General features: G+C 38.8%; 1 protein-coding gene across 1 annotated transcript in view; it reads right to left on the bottom strand.

The window, feature by feature from the left end:
- Nucleotides 1–20,196, bottom strand: part of DNAI3 (dynein axonemal intermediate chain 3) — a 72,857-nt gene that overhangs the window by 48,147 nt on the left and 4,514 nt on the right. The window contains exons 3-7 of the mRNA XM_068537550.1: nucleotides 17,811–17,992; nucleotides 17,114–17,218; nucleotides 14,413–14,562; nucleotides 13,156–13,355; nucleotides 7,932–8,048 (exon numbers count right to left, since the gene is read on the bottom strand). Of these exons, the coding sequence (XP_068393651.1) occupies nucleotides 7,932–8,048; nucleotides 13,156–13,355; nucleotides 14,413–14,562; nucleotides 17,114–17,218; nucleotides 17,811–17,992 (754 nt within the window). The remainder of the gene's footprint in view (nucleotides 1–7,931; nucleotides 8,049–13,155; nucleotides 13,356–14,412; nucleotides 14,563–17,113; nucleotides 17,219–17,810; nucleotides 17,993–20,196) is intronic.

Genomic DNA, 20,196 nt, shown 5'->3' with positions numbered 1-20,196 from the left:
GATGTACCTGGCCGTGTGGCCAACAGCGTCTTGGTGCTCTGGCTGGGTGTCAGGCCTGAGCCTCTGAGGTGGGAGAGCCAAGTTCAGGACATTGGTGCACCAGAGACCTCCCAGCCCCACATAATATCAATCAGCAAGAGCTCTCCTAGAGATCTCCGTCTCAATGCTAAGACCCAGCTCCACTCAACGACCAGCAAGCTCCAGTGTTGGACACCCCATGTCAAACAACTAGCAAGACAGGAACACAACCCCATCCATTAGCTGAGAGGCTGCCTAAAATCATACTAAGTTCACAGACACCCCAAAACACACCACCAGACGTGGTCCTGCCCACCAGAAAGACAAGATCCAGCCTCACCCACCAGAACACAGGCACCAGTCCCCTCCACCAGGAAGCCTACACAACCCACTGAACCAACCTCACCCACTGGGGACAGACACCAAAAACAATGGGAACTACGAACAAGCAGCCTGCTAAAAGGAGACCCCAAACACAGTAAGTTAAGCAAAATGAGAAGACAGAGAAATATGCAGCAGATGAAGGGGCAAGGTAGAAACCCACCAGACCAAACAAATGAAGAGGAAATAGGCAGTCTACCTGAAAAAGAATTCAGAGTAATGATAGGAAAGATGATCCAAAATCTTGGAAATCGTATGGAGAAAATACAAGAAACGTTTAACAAGGACCTAGAAGAACTAAAGAGCAAACAAACAATGATGAACAACACAATGAATGAAATTAAAAATTCTCTAGAAGGAATCAACAGCAGAATAATTGAGGCAGAAGAACGGATACATGACCTGGAAGATAAAATAGTGGAAATAACTACTGCACAGCACAATAAAGAAAAAAGAATGAAAAGAATTGAGGACACTCTCAGAGACCTCTGGAACAACATTAAACGCATCAACATTCGAATTATACGAGTCTCAGAAAAAGAAGAGAAAAAGAAAGGGACTGAGAAAATATTTGAAGAGATTATAGTTGAAAACTTCCCTAATATGGGAAAGGAAACAGTCAATCAAGTCCAGGAAGCACAGAGAATCCCATACAGGATAAATCCAAGGAGAAACATGCCAAGACACATATTAATCAAAGTATCAAAAATTAAATACAAAGAAAAAATATTAAAAGCAGCAAGGGAAAAGCAACAAATAACATACAAGGGAATCCCCATAAGAAGGTGGTGGCAGGACATATATAAAGTGATGAAAGGAAAAAATCTACAACCAAGATTACTCTACCCAGCAAGAATCTCATTCAGATTCAACTGAGAAATTAAAACCTTTACAGACAAGCAAAAGCTAAGAGAATTCAGCACCACCAAACCAGCTTTACAATAAATGCTAAAGGAACTTCTCTAGGCAGGAAACACAAGAGAAGGAAGAGATCTACAATAACAAACCCAAAACAATTAAGAAAATGGTAATAGGAACATCTTTGAGACGATAAACAAAATTGATAAAACATTAGCCAGACTCATCAAGAAAAAAAGGGAGAAGACTCAAATCAACAGAATTAGAAATGAAAAAGAAAAAGTAACAACTGACACTGCAGAAAAAACAAAGGATCATGAGAGATTACTACAAGCAACTATATGCCAATAAAATGGACAACCTGGAAGAAATGGACAAATTCTTAGAAAAGCACAACCTCCCGAGACTGAACCAGGAAGAAATAGAAAATATAAACAGACCAATCACAAGCACTGAAATTGAAACTGTGATTAAAAATCTTCCAACAAACAAAAGCCCAGGACCAGATGGCTTCACAGGTGAATTCTATCAAACATTTAGAGAAGAGCTAACACTTATCCTTCTCAAACTCTTCCAAAATAAAGCAGAGGGAGGAACACTCCCAAACTCATTCCTTGAGGCTACCATCACCCTGATGCCAAAACCAGACAAAGATGTCCCAAAAAAAGAAAACTACAGGCCAATATCACTGATGAACATAGATGCAAAAATCCTCAACAAAATACTAGCAAACAGAATCCAACAGCACATTAAAAGGATCATACACCATGATCAAGTGGGGTTTATTCCAGGAATACAAGAATTCTTCAATATATGCAAACCAATCAATGTGATACACCATACTAACAAATTGAAGGAGAAAAACCATATGATCATCTCAATAGATGCAGGGAAAGCTTTCGACAGAATTCAACTCCCATTTATGATAAAGACCCTCCAGAAAGTAGGCATAGAGGGAACTTACCTCAACATAATAAAGGCCATATATGACAAATCCACAGCCAACATCGTTCTCAATGGTGAAAAGCTGAAACCATTTCCACTAAGATCAGGAACAAGACAAGGTTGCCCACTCTCACCACTATTATTCAACATAGCTTTGGAAGTTTTAGTCTCAGCAATCAGAGAAGAAAAAGAAATAAAAGGAATCCAAATTGGAAAAGAAGAAGTTAAGCTGTCACTGTTTGCAGATGACATGATACTATACACAGAGAATCCTAAAGATGCTACCAGAAAACTACTAGAGCTAATCAATGAATTTGGTAAAGTAGCAGAATACAAAATTAATGCACAGAAATCTCTTGCATTCCTATACACTAATGATGAAAAATCTGAAAGAGAAATTAAGGAAACACCCCATTTACCACTGCAACAAAATGAATAAATACCTAGGAATAAACCTACCTAAGGAGACAAAAGACCTGTATGCAGAAAACTATAAGACACTGATGAAAGAAATTAAAGGTGATACAAACAGATGGAGAGATATACCATGTTCTTGGATTGGAAGAATCAACATTGTGAAAATGACTATACTACCCAAAGCAATCTACAGATTCAGTGCAATCCCTATCAAACTACCACTGGCATTTTTCACAGAACTAGAACAAAAAATTTCACAATTTGTGTGGAAACACAAAAGACCCTGAATAGCCAAAGCAATCTTGAAAAAGAAAAACAGAGCTGGAGGAATCAGGCTCCCTGACTTCAGACTATACTACAAAGCTACAGTAATCAAGACAGTATGGTACTGGCACAGGAAAAGAAATATAGACCAATGGAACAGGATAGAAAGCCCAGAGAAAAACCCACGCACCTAGGGTCAACTAATCTATGACAAAGGAGGCAAGGATATACAATGTAGAAAAGACAGCCTCTTCAATAACTGGTGCTGGGAAAACTGGACAGTTACATGTAAAAGAATGAAATTAGAACACTCCCTAACACTATACACAAAGATAATCTCTAAATGGATTAGAGACCTAAATGTAAGGCCAGACACTATAAAACCCTTAGAGGAAAACATAGGCAGAACACTCTATGACATAAATCACAGCAAGATCCTTTTTGACCCACCTCCTAGAGAAATGGAAATAAAAACAAAAATAAACAAATGGGACCTAATGAAACTTAAAAGCTTTTGCACAGCAAAGGAAACCATAAACAAGATGAAAAGACACCCCTCAGAATGGGAGAATGTATTTGCAAAGAAAGCAACTGAAAAAGGATTAATCTCCAAAATATACAAGCAGCTCATGCAGCTCAATATCGAAAAAGCAAACAACCCAATCCAAAAATGGACAGAAGACATAAATCGACATTTCTCCAAAGAAGATATACAGATTGCCAACAAACACAAGAAAGGACGCTCAACCTCACTAACCATTGGAGAAATGCAAATCAAAACTACAATGAGGTCTCACCTCACACCAGTCAGAATGGCCATCATCAAGAAATCTACAAACAATAAATGCTGGAGAGGGTGTGGAGAAAAGGGAAACCTTGCAGTGTTGGTGGGAATGTAAATTGATACAGCCCCTATGGAGAACAGTATGGAGGTTCCTTCAAAACCTAAAAATAGAACTACCATATGACCCAGCAATCCCACTACTGGGCATATACCCTGAGAAAGACATAATTCAAAAAGAGACATGTACCACAATGTTCATTGCAGCACTATTTGCTATAGCCAGGACTTGGAAGCAACCCAAGTGTCCATTGACAGATGAATGGATAAAGAAGATGTGGCACATATATACAATGGAGTATTACTCAGCCATAAAAAGAAACAAAATTGAGTTATTTGTAGTGAGGTGTATGGACCTAGAGTTGGTCATACAGAGTGAAGTAGGTCAGAAAGAGAAAAACAAATACTGTATGCTAACCCATATATATGGAATCTAAAAAAAAAAAAATGGTTCTGAAGAACCTAGTGGCAGGACAGGAATAAAGATGCAGATGTAGAGAATGGACTTCAGGATGTGGGGAGGGGGAAGGGTAAGCTGGGACGAAGTGAGAGAGTGGTATTGACATATACACACTACCAAATGTAAACTAGATAGCTAGTGGGAAGCAGCCGCATAGCTCAGGGAGATCAGCTCAGTGCTTTGTGTCCACCTAGAGGGGTGGGATAGGGAGGGTGGGAGGGAGACACAAGAGGGAGGAGATATGGGGATGTATGTATATGTATAGCTGATTCACTTTGTTATAAAGCAGAAACTAACATAACATTGTAAAGCAATTATACTCCAAGAAAGATGTTAAAAAAAAACTTAAAAAAAAAAAAAAAAGACTGAGCATTGCAGCTGTGGGCACAAGGGCCTGCCAGTTCTGTGCCCGGCAGGACACCTCCAACAGGTTGTCTTCCTCTGCAGCTTCCTGTTGGGTTGGCTGAGAGTTTGTCTGAAGCTCTCCCTGTTCAATCCTGCTTCCCTTCCCTTTATTTTTTACAGTGAACTTCTCAGTAAACTTCTACTTTGAACTTGATCTCATTTGCTTTTTGAAAACTCCAAACTGATAGAAAAGGCAATTTTCTTAGCCATATTCAGTACCAAATGATCATGTATACTAATTATTGTATTTACATATATATAATTATTATATTAATATATATAATAATTATACTATATACAACTTAAAACAACAAATAAGATATTCTCAAGGGGAGATTTGGAATTTAGAAGTGTGTGTGTGTGTGTGTGTGTGTGTGTGTGTGTGTGTGTGTAGTGGGGGGGGGGTGGTTTTAGCTGTCAGAGTGTCTGGGAGGTGCTAATGTGTTTAATTCTGTTACTAAACCTCCCACAATGCATAAGACAGTCCCTAAAATGAAGAATTATCCTGCTAAAAATACTAACGTTGCTCCTTTAAAAAATAATCTTGGTGCTCTTCTTAGTCTAGGGAACTTGGCTTGACAAGTTCCTGTTTTACAAGTTACTATAATGTTTATTGTCCCTTTATATGTTTAGGCTTGAAAGCTCAGCCTCCTCCCAAGGCCTCTAGGAGCTTTCCCAAAATTAGAATGCCACCCAAGGTTTCACCCTAATGACTGAAATTCCAAACAACTTGTTTTTTTTTAATAAATGTAGTAAGTTGAAAGTGGTTTTCAATTATGAATTTCCTAAAATAAGAAAAAAACCCTTTATTTAGATAATTAAATATAAGCAGTAAGTATCTTAATAGATATTCCCTAACATATTAAATAAGGGTGCCATTTAATACCTGTGTCATTAATCATTACACTACCATTCACTGTGTAATTGAATACTCTTTGGACTAAATTCTTCTTGTACTTCATCTTTCAAACTGGATGCATTTCCTAGGACGGCAGCATCAGCATGACCTGGAGCTGTTAGAAATGCAAAGCGGCAGGCTCCACCCCAGACCTACTTAGGCAGAACCTGCATTTTAACAAGATGCCCAGGTGGTTCACATGCACATTAAAGTTTGAACAACCCTGTGTTTGAACAACCCTGAACAACCCTATGAACAACCTGAAGCTTCAAGGTTTAAGGCCAGTTTCAAGTAGAAGCATCTGTTAGCATTTTCAAAATCATTTCTTTCTGTTTCAGCCTCAACTGTCTTCACAAGGGAGTAATTCACAAGGGAGAAGTGAAGACAGCACCTTTTCTCTGGTTTCCTGTTTCTTGATTTTGGTGTACTCTACCATGTGGTTCCTGAAAGTGATGAACTGGAGGCTGGCAAAGCTTGTTGTCTGAGTGAAAGCCCATGGGTATCACTGTTTTTTTAACCCCAAAACGAACGTTTCTTAGTTGCTTTGAGAATCCCCTTGAAGTTTCTCTCTCTCCTCTCAGATCATTTTCTTCTTTTGCAAATAATGCTTGCCTTAGGTTTGTTCTGGACAAAATTCTATGAGAAGGAAAGAACTCATTTCTAAAAGAGCTCTCTTCCAGAACAAAACAAGGCTAATTTTAATCTTAAAAAATTAAGTAAACCTTAAACAGTTCTAGAGTGGGAAGCATGGCTGTGATGTAAATGTGGTTTCTTATTTATTCTTGGCCAATGCTGTTAAAATTCCTGTACCAATTTTCCTCTTTCTTCTTATAGTTCTGGCTCCTCCCTCCCACATCTCAAGGAGGGAATTATGAAGCTGTTCACCATCCCTCTCCTTATAAGCTTGGCAATTGAAAGGGAAGAATAAAAGCCCACATCTAAAGATAATACAGGGACTTCCCTGGTGGTCCATTGGCTAACAGTCCATGCTCCCAATGCAGGGGGTCTGGGTTGGATCCCTGGTCAGGGAACTAGATCCCACATGCATGCTGCAACTAAGGATCCCGATGCCCGCGTGCCGCAGCAAAGATCAGGCTTGCCACAACAAAGACTCAATGAAGCCAAATAAATAAATATTAAAAAAAAAAAAGATAATACACAATGTAGATAATTGAGAATTGGCTATAGACCATTTATTCCCCAGAAATTGATTGTACATAGACAGACTTCTCATTTTAATGTCCTTAGGAAAAATTTTAATAATTACTTAATTTTGATATGAGGAAAAGAAACCTCAGGTTTTCTGGTTTCTTTCTAATTGTCTACATAGGAAAAACTATAGCACACTTGCTGTAAGTGAGTGGCAAATAGTTAATAAGCTCTCTTTGAATAATTAGTGAATTTTTGAACCAGATTCTCTCTAGGCTTAGGTAACAACTTTTGAGAGTTGTTGGAATTTTCTTTTCTTTTTTTTTTTAACATCTTTATTAGATTATAATTGCTTTACAATGTTGTGTTAGTTTCTGCTGTACAACAAAGTGAATCAGCTATATGTATACCTATATCCCCCTCCCTCTTGGGCCTTCCTCCCACCCTCCCCATCCCACCCCTCTAGGTCATCACAAGGAATTTTCAAGACATTTAATCTTAAAATGTTTTCTTAAAAATAAAAATAAAAGAGCTTAACTTGGGCTATATATGAACTTGTCTACCAAATCTTTAATTTTGGGAGGAAATGGTAACCAACCTATTGGTACAACTGGTAGACATGTCCACCATTGGCTCCACTTATCTGAACTCTGATATCAACTTGATGAGACCTTCAAACTCTTTCTCTGGTTTAGAAGTCCCCAGGGTCTGCCTAGGGCCTGAACATGAGTGTAGGGGGCATTTTAAAGACACCTCTCTTTCAGAGCCAGTAAGAGTGGCAGCAACACAGGAATTAGAGATAAGGGTGACATATCCAAAAATTACATCTGAACTGACTTCAGATTCTCATTTAAAAGGTATTTTTGTAAATTCCTATCATCATGGTAATGACCATCCTCAACATCCACAACATCCTCACCTTTGTAATCCTGTAAAAATCAATGAAGCTAAGAAGGGGACTGAGGAGTGAAGAAAAAGACTTAAAGGAAACCATGGTAAATAAATGTTAATTTGCCGTTAGGAAAACATCCTCACATGTTCAACTATATACACCTTCCAGGCTGACACTGTTCGGTGTGGCCCTAGCTTAGAAGGTCTAGGATGTTGCTTAGCAATAGAAGGGAAAGAAAGACTGAGAATCTGTAGAATGTGTCACATGCTCATGAGTATCTGATAACTGTCTTCAGACTCTCTATCTGTACACCAGGTATGGAGTTGTTTTTTAAGACCTATTATTATAAGTAAACATATACATTTTATGTTTTATTTTTTTAAATTTAATATACAATTTTTACCTTATAGACACATTGTTAAGAAACTCAGTCAACGTCTTTGATTGTCCCAGTGCCTCTTTTTCTTCTTCCGAAAATTCTCTTGGATAATATTGTGTAGTAGCATTTTTGGGATATGTCCTAATATATTGAAAGAAATCGAACACCAAAAGTTAGATCAAAGACAAGCAAATATAGGTCATAACAGGGAAAAGATTTTTCTCTGTGACAATATTAGGATATAATTTTATACTTAAATTCTACATATTGAATTTTTTCTTTATCCTAGACAACTGATGTTGGCTGCCATTCGAAGTATTTGTGAATTTCTCTTTGACATAATCAACAAGCTCTTTATTGTAAAAAAAATATTTAGTTATCATTTTAAACTTACAGAAAAGTTGTAAGAAGGGTATAAGAAATTTCCATACATCCTTTACCCAGATTCATTAATTATTAACATTTTGTCACATTTGTGTATCATTCTTTCTTCATTTCATTAAATCAGTGTTTCTCAACCAGTGCGATCCTCTTCCATCTTCTCAATCCAGGAATATGTGGTAATGTCTGGAAACAATGTTGGCTGTCACAACTGGGAAGAGCTCCTGGCATCTAGAGGGTAGAGCCCAGGGACGCTAGAGTGCATAAGGCAGCTCTCCCACAACAGAGAATTATCCAACCGGTAGTGTTGAGGTTGAGAAACTCTGCTCTAAATATACAAAACCTGGAACAAGTTACATTTTGGCAGTAATGGCAGCACCATCTCTGGGAGAAAGTTTATTCCATCCAGTCTGCTCTCAGTGTTCACCTCCACCCTTGAACACAACACATTGTATTGTACCTCTGGGCTTTGTCAGTCTCACCCACTAGACTGAGTGAGCTCCTTGATCTTAGGGTGCGGGGCTGTAGAAAGATCATATGGCAAGTCCTTAAGAGAGTGCACTCTGGTGACAGGCTGCCTGGCTTTGAAGCCTGGTTCTATCACTTACTAGCTATGTGACCCTGAGCTAATTATTTAACCTCTCTGTGCCTGGTTCTTCATCTCTAAAAGAAATTCTGAAAGTCCTTAGCTCACAGTGTCATTGTAAGGATTGAATGTGTTAATAGATGCAAAGCTTTTAAAACAGTGCCTAGGACATTTTAAGTGCTCAAAAAAATTAGGTTGTATTTAACCTGTGTTGTTGAACAAATGTCAGGAAAATGTCTCTGAGAGGCAAGTATATTAATGGAGAGTAATCAAACAGAGTGGTAAACAGAGTTTTGTTTATATTTAATTGAACAATTCATTCTTTTTTTCCCTGCCTAGATCAGTATCCATAGCAGAAGACAGGGTGATGGAAAGAAAGAATGTTGGTGCTGGAACCAGAGACTTGGGTTCAGATCTTAGCGTCACCTTTTATTTTCTATCCCACACTAGTACCCTCCAGGTAGGATTAAGTAAGAAATTATATGGTGCCTGGTGGTTTCATCAAAGTAGCAATATGACTGAGTCACTCTTATTTTTTAAAATGTGATTTCTTTTGTTGTTTCTCAGCAGATCTATTCATTATTGCTTTAAATTTAAATTATGTTCTAAACATTGAGCTTTCATTTTTAACCCTTTTTTGCCTTAGTTTCCTTATTCGTAAAATGGAGATGGTGCCTACCTCAGAGGGCAGTTGTGAGGATTAATTGAGTGGATGTGTGCAAAGTATTGATACTTAGAAGAATGCCTGGTATGTGGTAAGGACACTGTAAACATTTGCTTTCATTGTCATTACTCTTTGAACCTCATCTTTGATTTTGCTTTTTTACTTCTTCCATCACAATCATATATCCCATCTTTTCCACCTAATTTCTGATCTTAGTAAGTGGTACCAGCATTCTCCCAAGTCACCTGGATTTGAACCATTTAAATTCCCTTTGATTTACTCCCCCCCACACCCCACTTTGTGGGTCCAGACCTTCCGCTATTTCTCATCTATTCCCTCCATCTACATAGAAACAACTGTTCATCATTATCAGTCAACATTCATTGAGAGCCTAATAAATCTAAAGTCCTGTGGTTAGGGTCCCTGTTGTTAGAAGTTCACTCTCCCTTTCTGAGTCTACCTCCTGAGTCTACCCTGGCTGACTCATTCTTTTCACTTTTCTGCACCCTGGTAGAAAAATAGAAATCTCTAGTTGTCTTGACTAAGAAATTTTTCTCAAAATCTAAGTTTCTTTTGTACTAATGAATCACCTCTCTCTTTCCTGTCTTACCCTCACTTCTTGGTGTTTAATGATCTTTGATGTCCTAATTCTCTGCCGAGACTTGACCACCAATCCTTGTCTTTCTCTTCATCTCTTTTGGTTTGGCCTGTCTATCTGCCTCCCTGGTTTCTGACCCATGTCTTGTCCTGACCCCTGGTATCTATGTACATGTGCTCTAACTTTAACATTACATTTTCATGGTTCCTGATCCTTTGGTTCACAGAGATCTGAAAAGCATGTTTTGTACTATGGTCCACACTGAGGACCCACGATTCTCCTGGTCACAGCCTCTCTCACTGTATATTTCATGGCTCTTCTCTGGACATTGAACTCAAGTCAGTGACTCTGCACATTCTTCCTTCACTTGATCCTTCTCCTCCTCCTTCCCTTCCTTGGTTCCTTTTCCCCCTCCATTTAGTAAATATGTGCCAGGAACTGTCCTAGGAGTTGGGGATATAGAAGTAAACAAAATAGACAAAGTTCCAGTCTCATGGAGCTTCAGTTCTAAGTGGTGGTGAGGCGAAGGTGAGAGAAGAGAGACAATGCTTGGTGAATTCAAGGAACAAGGAAGCCAGTGGGGCTGGAGTGGATGAACCAGGGGAATTGTGGGAAATGAGGGTAGAGGGGCAGATGGAATTTAGATCACATGAAGCCTTGTAGGTTCCTTCAGGATGGGAAGCCATAGGAGGGTTTTTGTCAGGGACATGATATGACTTGCATTTTAACAGGATTAGTCTGGCTCTTCTATGAAGAACAGAATGTAGGAGGGAAAGGATGGATGGAGAAAGCCCAGTTAGGGTGCATTCCAGTAATCCAGGCAAGAGATGATCATGGCTTGATCCAAGGTGATAGCAGTGAATATGTTTTGAAGATAGACCCAAGAAAATTCAAGGTTTGGGGTCTGAGTAATTACAAGAAGATCAGTGCCATTTACTGAGATGAAGAAGATTCAGGGAGTTTCAGGTTTGAAAATAGAAAATCAAAAGTTTGTTGTGGGGCATGTTAACTTTGAGACACCTATTAGATACTTAAGGAAGCAGATGAATAAATGAGTGTAGGGTTCAGGGGAGAGATTGAGGTTGAAGGTATAGATTCGGGAGCCACCGGCAAACAGATAATAGGTAACACCACAGGAATGAATAAATTCACCCAGGGATTAAGCGTAGTTAGAGAAAACATCAACAGGAGTCAGCTTTGGGGTCCTTTAATATTTAGAAATTGGAAGGAGAAGGATCCAGTAAAAGAGACTGAGAAGGAGCTGCCAGTGAGTTAGGAGGGGTACACTGAGTATTGTCCATAAGCCAAGAAGGAGAGATAGTCAACCATGTTAAATACTGCTGAGAAGTGGAGAAGGAGGGTGTCTGAAAATGGGATTAGGCAATCAGACCACTGCAGGTCTTTGGTGACCTTGTTAAGACTAGAGTGGGCTCAAGGCAGAATGGAAGAGAAGGTGCAACTAGAGAATGTGGAAAACTGCTGTGAGGAGTTTTGTTGTTAAAAAAAAAAGAAAGAAAAAGGAAAAAAAAACAGAGAAAGTAGCTAATAGCCAGAAAGGTTGAAACAGTTTTTTGTTTGTTGGCTTTAATGATGGGAGTTACAGCATTTTGTATTTATACATGTCTCCTCTCCACCCTCTCTTCTTGGTTTACTGACACCATCTTACTTTACCTGGTTTAATTACAGTAGATTCCCATTTGGCCAATCTCCTCAACTCCAGGGATTTTTTTTTTCCCTCTGCACTCCAATACATACTGCCTGGCTCATCTTACTTTAATAGCTTTAATCTTGCCTCTCCCTTGCTTCAGACCTTGCCAAAATTCCCTATCGTCTGCCACAGAGAATCTGCTTGTCTCTGCTGCTCCCTCCACGCTACCCAGGCTGGTCTCCTTGTGGTCCCATGCAGACCCTGTTCATCCCACCCCCTAGATGTTCAGGTCATTTAAAAAAATCTGGGATGTTTTCCCTTTCTCTATGTCTCCAAATCATATTCAACATTTGTAGCTATCTTTTATAGATCTAAAACTATTTCAAAATAACTTTTTTTAATCCTAAAAAATATGCATAGATTAGCTAAATATGTCTTCAGATTTATACAACATTCAAAGCCGAGCTCAAGTCCCCAAAGCATTCCCTCAGCAATCAATTTTACATCAATTCATTCACTGGATAAATTTTAATTAAGTTACAAATTTAATTAATCATTTGTAGCCACAAAGTGCTCAGGATCTAAGGCAGACAGGTGAGCAGATGAATACAATATGGGTCATCAGTGCTACAATAAAGATACCTCTAAGCTCTAGTGGGAACCCAGAGGAGAGAGTGATCAGCCCTACCTGGAGTTTCCAGGAAGTCACAGAGGAGGGGGTACTGAACTGGAACTTAAAGGATGAGGAGGGGTGGATAAGGTAATGAAGGGCATTTTATGCAGAGGAATAGCAAGGGCAAAGGCAGGAAAACGTGGAAGAGCAGGTATTCTGGGAGCTGGAAGTAGCTCATAGGCTAGAGCACAGAGGGCTTGTTTGGGAACAGGGCTGGACAGGCAGACAGTGCCTTGTCATGAAGGAAGGGGGACCTTACATGTCATCCTAACGGCTCTGGATGAGATGGGGAGACATGGAAGAGATTTGGGCAGTAGGGAAGTAAGACAATCTGATTTGGTACGTAAGAATGATCACTTAGGCAGTAGAACAGACAAGTTAGAAGGTGATGGTAATATTTCAGATGAGATGACCAGGTCCCCTTCTCTGAGAGCAGTACTATAGTTATTAACAGCATTGCTCATTTCCCCACTTCATAATCTTTACGGTCTTATATACGTGTATTTCATTTTCCTAGTAAGATTGTTAAAAGGCATTGTTGCTTATAATTAGATCTTCTTGAGCTGAATTACTCTGTGGAGATCTGGCATCACTGTCAATGCGTTTCTATTATACAGATCTTTAAAAGTAATCATGGGTGTTGCTGGATTTTACCATAACTGCCTTTGAAAATACATATAAATTCATCGCATACTTACCATCTTGTCTGAGTACTTGTGTCCTTGATTTTGGGGACTACTTGCATGCCAACGTCTCTCTCAAGTTGCTTAAGGGTAAAATTTTTATCTGGGTAGGCTGTACATTCAATATAGGCATCTTTTACGCTGGAAGCATTCTGGTCACTGAACTTAACTGGGGCACCAAATTCACTTCGTTTTCGAGAAATCATATATGTAATCTGCAACACATGTAAGCAGTACAGGAAACAATCGAGTCTCGAGAAAAATGATGTGTGGCCGACAACACTGGTGCTCTGCCCACATCCTCTTGGACCCCTTTGTGTACTTTCTGTGCACCTTTCCAGGTCCCTTTGCTCTCTGTTCCCACAGCCACCAGCCACCTACCTCTCTTCTGTGGAGGATGCTCTAGAGCTACCAGGACCACTCTGCCTGAAGGTACAAAGAACAGGAAGTGACTGGCAGTTTATATCCAGGCCAGCAATGGACTGGTGGGAGACATATGTAAGCCCATCTCTTTTGTTTCTGTTTGGGACAGCTCTGAGGTATACTTTACACTCCAGAGTTCCCTAGAGGTGCAGGCTGAAGCCTTCACTCTGCCAGACTTTTGTCTGAGAGTGCACCCTTGCAGGGCTTCTGTCTCTCGGTCCTGCTGCTTTCCTATTCTCTTATGGGGCCCTTTCATAATAAATCACTTGCACACGATTGCTCCTCTCAGGGGCTGGTCTGGGAATGCCACTTGATTAGTTTCCTAGGGCTGCTGTACCCACATACCACAGACTAGGTAGGTAGCTTAAAACAACAGGAATTTATTCTCTCTTGGTTGTGGAGGCTGGAAGTCTGAACTAAGGTGTTGGAGGTTTGGTTCCTTCTAAGGCGGAATCTGTTCCCTGCCTGCTCCCAGCTTCTGATGTGACGGCCAGCAATCCTAGGTGTTGCTTGGCTTGTGATACATCACTCCAATTTCTGCCTCCGTCTTCCATGGTGTTCTCCCTGTGTCTCTATGTTTTCACAAGAGCGTCTTCCTATAACGACGCCTGCCGTATTGGATAAAACTCCCCTTATTTCCTTTCTGAGGTACTGGGGTTTAGGACTTCAGCTTATCTTTTGGAGGGAGACACAGTCCAGCCCATAACACCCCCCAAGACAGTGACTATTCTTCTATCAAAAAAAGCCATATCCCCGCAGCAAACCCAGCAAACCACACTGATCCCTCGGGGATACGTGTTGCTCAGCTATAGGGAGGTGACCGCTAGACATCATATTCAAGCTGCTGACCTCTTTTGTGGATTCTTTAACCGATTCTTCCTCAATTTCTTTTTCACTGCCCAAAGAAACCCATGGTTTACAGATAGGTGGCTTATAAATATATATATCTTCAGGAATATGCTCTTTATATTCTTCTTGTTCTTCTGGAACTTCTGGAGGCTGCAGTAAAATAAATAGGATTCTAAAATATATTACCAGGGCTTCCCTGGTGGCGCAGTGGTGAAGAATCCGCCTGTCAATGCAGGGGACACAGGTTTGAGCCCTGGGCTGGGAAGATCCCACATGCCGTGGAGCAACTAAGCCTATGCGCCACAACTACTGAGCCTGCGCTCTAGAGCCTGTGAGCCACAACTGAAGCCCGCACGCCTAGCGCCCATGCTCCGCAACAAGAGAAGCCACCGCAATGAGAAGCCTGCGCACCGCAACGAAGAGTAGCCCCCGCTCATCGCAACTAGAGAAAGCCCGCGTGCAGCAATAAAGACCCAACGCAGCCAAAAATAAATAAATAAAATAAATAATAATAAAATTTTAAAAATAATATGTTAAAAAATAAAATATATTACCAGAAAAAAACCTATGGTTACCAAAGGGAAAGGGGGGGAGGAATAAATTAGGAGGTGGGATTAACATATACACACTACTGTATATAAAATAGATAACCAACAAGGACCTATTGTACAGCACAGGGAACTCTACTCAGTATTTTGTAATAACCTATAAGCGAAAAGAATCTGAAAAAGAATATATACATATATATATACACATATGTATACAAAACTGAATCACGTTGCTGTACACCTGAAACTAACACAACACTGTAAATCAGCTATACTTCAATTAAAAAAAAGAGATAAGTTCAGCAAAATATATATACATATTACCAAATTTAGGTTATAATTACACATGTATTTTTGCAATAAACTTTGCTTTTATATAAATTCATTAAGCTCTTCCTTATTATTTTTCTTCTTTGTTGGTTCATGCTTTTCAACTATGAGAAGGAAACTATGCAAAAACAACAAAAAAGGAAGAATGACAAAAAAGAAAGAGATCAAAGATATAGAAAGAAGATGAAAGAATCAAGAGGGGAGAGGAAAAAAAGGAAAAGATGTGTGATAAGCAAAAAGCATTTACTGTATGCCTTTAAGAATATGGAATGCTAAAACTTGATAAAATATAAAACTAATTTTCTCGGATTTAATGAAATGTTTTTCTGATGAGACGATTATATGTATGAATAAATATGATATCCATTAAATTATAAAGAGCAAATGTTTTTTAAACCAAGATGTCCACAAGAAGATATACAGACAGATAAAGATATAGATACAGATACAGATATAGGTATATAGATGTTCACTGCTACTTTATTCATAATAGTGAAAAAATGGGCAACCAAATGAATATCAATAGGGAAAAGGGTTGATACACTGTGGTATAGTCAGAAGGTAAAATCTCATAAAACAGTTGCAGTGAACAAACTCAATCTACATGTATATGATTCTAAATGTATTAACATGAATAGATCCTAGAATTTTACAATTTGGTGAAAAACAAAAGTTGTAAAACAAGTTGTATAATATAATTTTATGTAAATTTTAAATGAATAAAACAATAAAATGTATTATTTGTGGAGCATACATGCATGGTAACAGTATGAAACCATGGACAGAAGACTATATAACAACCTTAGAATAATAGTTCCTTATAGAGAGGAGTTAGAAAAATTGAATTAAGGAGGATATAAGAGGGAGTGAAACATTATCTCATATTTTATTTCCTTTCAAAAGAATTTGAAGTAAATATGATAGAATACTAACATTTGTTAATTCTGAGTGGTGACTGTATAGATATTTGTTTCATCATCTGTGCTTTTCTATACACTTGAAATATTTCACCATAATAAAAAAATTAAAACACAGAAAAAAGCAATCATAAAAATAAAACTGAAAATGTTAAGGCTAACTGAGAAATTATTTCAAATGTAAAAAGTGTTCAATATTTTAAAACTCTATGGCTTTCCTTTATTTTTCTTGCTTATTGGACAACCACACAAACCCCTCTGTCTCCCTCAGTTTGACCAAACCTCCCCATGAGGATGCCAGACTGGAAGGCAAGTGTCAGAAACCTGTTGCCTTTCATGACCACTTTGAACGCAACACCCCGAAGGTGAACTGACTTCCTTTCCTTGGAAACTACCATTCTTTTATTTTCTGCTTATATTTGACACCCTGTTCCCCTCAATTGCCCACTGACCAAGTTGTCCTTTAAAAATTTTGCTTTTAAATAATCACAGCAAAAATTTATGGAGCACTTAGCTTTGTGCCAGGCACTATACAAAAGGCTTTACCTGCATCAGCCCATTTAATCTTCACAACAGCCCTATTGGTGCCACTGTTTTGCAGATGAGAGATTCAGTAGCTTACCCAAAGTCATGGTGATGGCAAGAGGAGAAGCAGGAATATGGGCCAAGGAATGGCCGAGAGCAGTGGTACTCTAGATTTGTTGTTTCCAGTCCCACTGGGTAAATGAAGGGCAAATAAGTAGAGTATCTGCTACCCCGAGATGTCTGAGTTAGCTCACCCTTAGCCCACCTACTCTAGGCTCCAGGGAATCAGAGCTGAACAAGAATAATCATGACCATGTCTGGGGTTCCCCCAGAGGTACCACTTCTTTCTGACAATCAACAGATTGCTTAGGGTGTGCTTACATTTAAATAGTTTTCCTTGCCCTCTTCAGTTCCAATAAGATAAAAGTTAAGTCCATATTTGAAGTCTTTGTCGTAAACAAGGAGAAGCTCATCTCCAGGATATTCCTACAAAAATATAATCAAAGAAGGTTAATGTTCAGTAGTCATTCCGTTTATTCAGATATCGACACAAAATTAATATTTCTTTAATCAATCAATCATAGAAGATAACCATAGTGCAAACCTATGGTTAATAACCCCAAATTGCAAAGTTATTTTATTAACTTACAAAAGCTCTTAAAACACAATGCGTCCAGGGAAATTTACCATGCAAATTTATTTCTAACAGGAAAAAAAGGAAGCATTCCTTTTATTTGGTATTGTGCTCTGTAGCATGTTTGCAGACAAATCAGGACTAAAATTGTGAATTAAATAATTAAAGCAGTATGGGAAAATAAGTGTATGTTCCCTTTCTAGTTAAAATTGGGCAAGGATGAGCTTTTCTGGGTGTGGAATAAGACAAAATGTCACAGACAGGAGTTTGCTTTTCACAAAGGGCCATCAAGAAGGATTCCCAAGGAGGCATGGGCAAGCTAGCATTTGCCCAAAGTAATGGGAAATGCCAGATTTGAACTCAGAAATCTCTCCAACTTTTGTGATTATGTATCAGGAACCTCTTGAGGTAGGACTGAAAAATAAAGAGGGATACTGTACTTACCTGAATAATTTTTTTGACTGGGTAGAAATCAGATACTGCAGCTCTGTTTTCAAAGTCTGCAAAAATATCTTCTTTTTTGATAAGTTTATAAGGGTGTTCATCTGTGACATCTTCATCTATTCTGCAGTTAAATATCTCCTGCGTCTTGTTAGTTAACACTAAAGGATAAATTTCTGGATGACCTGGGAAAGGCAAAGTGGAATTTGGACATTAAATATAACCATTTAAAATATTAACACTAGGAAACATGCAATTGTTTGCTTTAAATAATTGCCTTGGTTAAAATTTTAAAAGACTTTAAAATCATTGTTCATATTTTTAAAGTAAGTTTATCCATTATAAAAAATGTCAAAAAAAAAAAAAACAAAAACAAACAAAAACAAACAAAAACAAAAAAAACCAAAAACAACAACAAAAAAATGTCAACAAATGAACTTATTTACAAAACAGAAACAGACTCACAGACTTAGAAAACAAACTTATGGTTACAAACGGGGAAATGTGGCGGCAGGGAGGGATAAACTGGGAGTTTGGAATTGACATATACACACTACTATACTTAAAATAGATAACCAACAAGGACCTACTGTATAGCACAGGGAACTGTACTCAGTATTCTATAATAACCTCAGTGGGAAAAAATCTGAAAAAGAATAGACGTATGTATATGTATAACTGAATCACTTTGCTGTACACCTGAAACTAACACAGCATTGTAAATCAATTATACTCCAATATAAAATAAAAAAAATTTTTAAATGTCAAAAAGATAAAAAGATGAAAATAACAATTACCCATAATTCTATCTCTCAAGAGAGAACCTCTATTAATCGTTTGCTCTATTTCCTTCCAGTCACTCCATATATAGTATCTTAAATGAAATTCTAAATCCTGCCTTTCATACTTACCATTATGTCACTAGAATTTTACTATGACATTATATAACTTTTCTAATGCATCATTTTAAATTAATGTAATTCTATAGCATAATTTTTAACCGTTCTGTTGTTGGTAAGCATTATATTTTTTCTCATTTGTTTCTAGTGATTACAAATAACTCTACAAACAAATATATAGTTTATAAACTTTTATCACATTTCAAATTATTTTCTTAGGATAGGTTTTAAAAAAATTTGTTTGTGTGTGGTTTAACATTATATTTTAAATCTGAAAGAAGACAAAGGTCAGATTCTCAAAACTAATACTTAAGATCTAATGAAGACAGTTATATATGATGAGAATGTACAGAAATGGCCTGAATCACAGTTGAAAATAGCAGTTCATATTTTTTTTTCAGTTATACATATACCTGTAACTGTTCTTTTTCAAATTATTTTCCCAGGATAGGTTTTAAAAGTGAAATTATTGGTTCAAAGATATTATCACCATTTTAGGCTCTATCAAACCTGTATTGCTCTCCTAAAACACCTCCTCCCTCACCCCTTCACCTGTTGCTCTCTCTCACCAGGTGACCCTGCTTCCTCTCACAGAGAAAATTCTGTGTCTGTACAGCAAAGAATCCTGTGATGTCCCGCAGCACTGCCCACCAGCTCATCAGCACAGGCCGCGCCTTTCTGCCTTTCCCTCCAGTTCGAAGACCTGCCTGCCCCTCTCCACCCTTCTCAGCCCATCAACTCTTCCTCTCCCATCAACCTTTCCTACCTCTGTGCTGTTTGCCCTCAGCATGCTGATTTGCTCAATGGTCTCCCATTTTAAAGAAACCTTCCCTTGACCCTAGATAGGTACCTCTGCTCCCTAGGGTTCTTTTTCAGTCAAACTTGTTATTCAGTTCTTCATACTTTTTTAAAAAAGTAAATTTATTTTATTTTTGCCTGCGTTGGGTCTTCGTCGCTGCGTACAGGCTTTCTCTAGTTGCGGAGAGCGGGGGCTACTCTTCGTTGTGGTGCGTGGACTTCTCATTGTGGTGGCTTCTCTTGCTGCGGAGCATGGGCTCTAGGCGAGCGGGCTTCAGTAGTTGTGGTGCATGAGCTTAGTTGCTCCGCGGCATGTGGGATCATTCTGGACCAGGGCTCGAACCCGTGTCCCCTGCATTGCCAGGCGGATTCGTAACCACTGTGCCACCAGGGAAGCCCTAGTTCTTCACACTTTAAAGCTACTGACTTTCCAATTAGGTTGTATTAGTAAAGCTGGAACTGGGGAGGAAGGTGAGGTAGGGAATCCCTCTTCCCTCCTCTGGTTCCCCAGTCCCAGAATTGCCCTCAAAATAGGAGGGAGGGGAGGTTCAACAGGCTTCCACTCCTGTTCTTCCTGTCCCTTTGCCCCTCACCCCAGGTCAGTCCTGGGCAGCAGCAGCAAGCCCTGGGACAGCGGATGGAAGAAGACAAGGTATCGTTTTGCCTCAATCTTCTCTCTCAATCCTACTTCT

Source organism: Eschrichtius robustus, chromosome 3, assembly GCF_028021215.1.
Source record: "Eschrichtius robustus isolate mEscRob2 chromosome 3, mEscRob2.pri, whole genome shotgun sequence".
Classification (NCBI taxonomy): domain Eukaryota; kingdom Metazoa; phylum Chordata; class Mammalia; order Artiodactyla; family Eschrichtiidae; genus Eschrichtius; species Eschrichtius robustus.
This window is presented reverse-complemented; position numbering and strand designations above follow the sequence as displayed.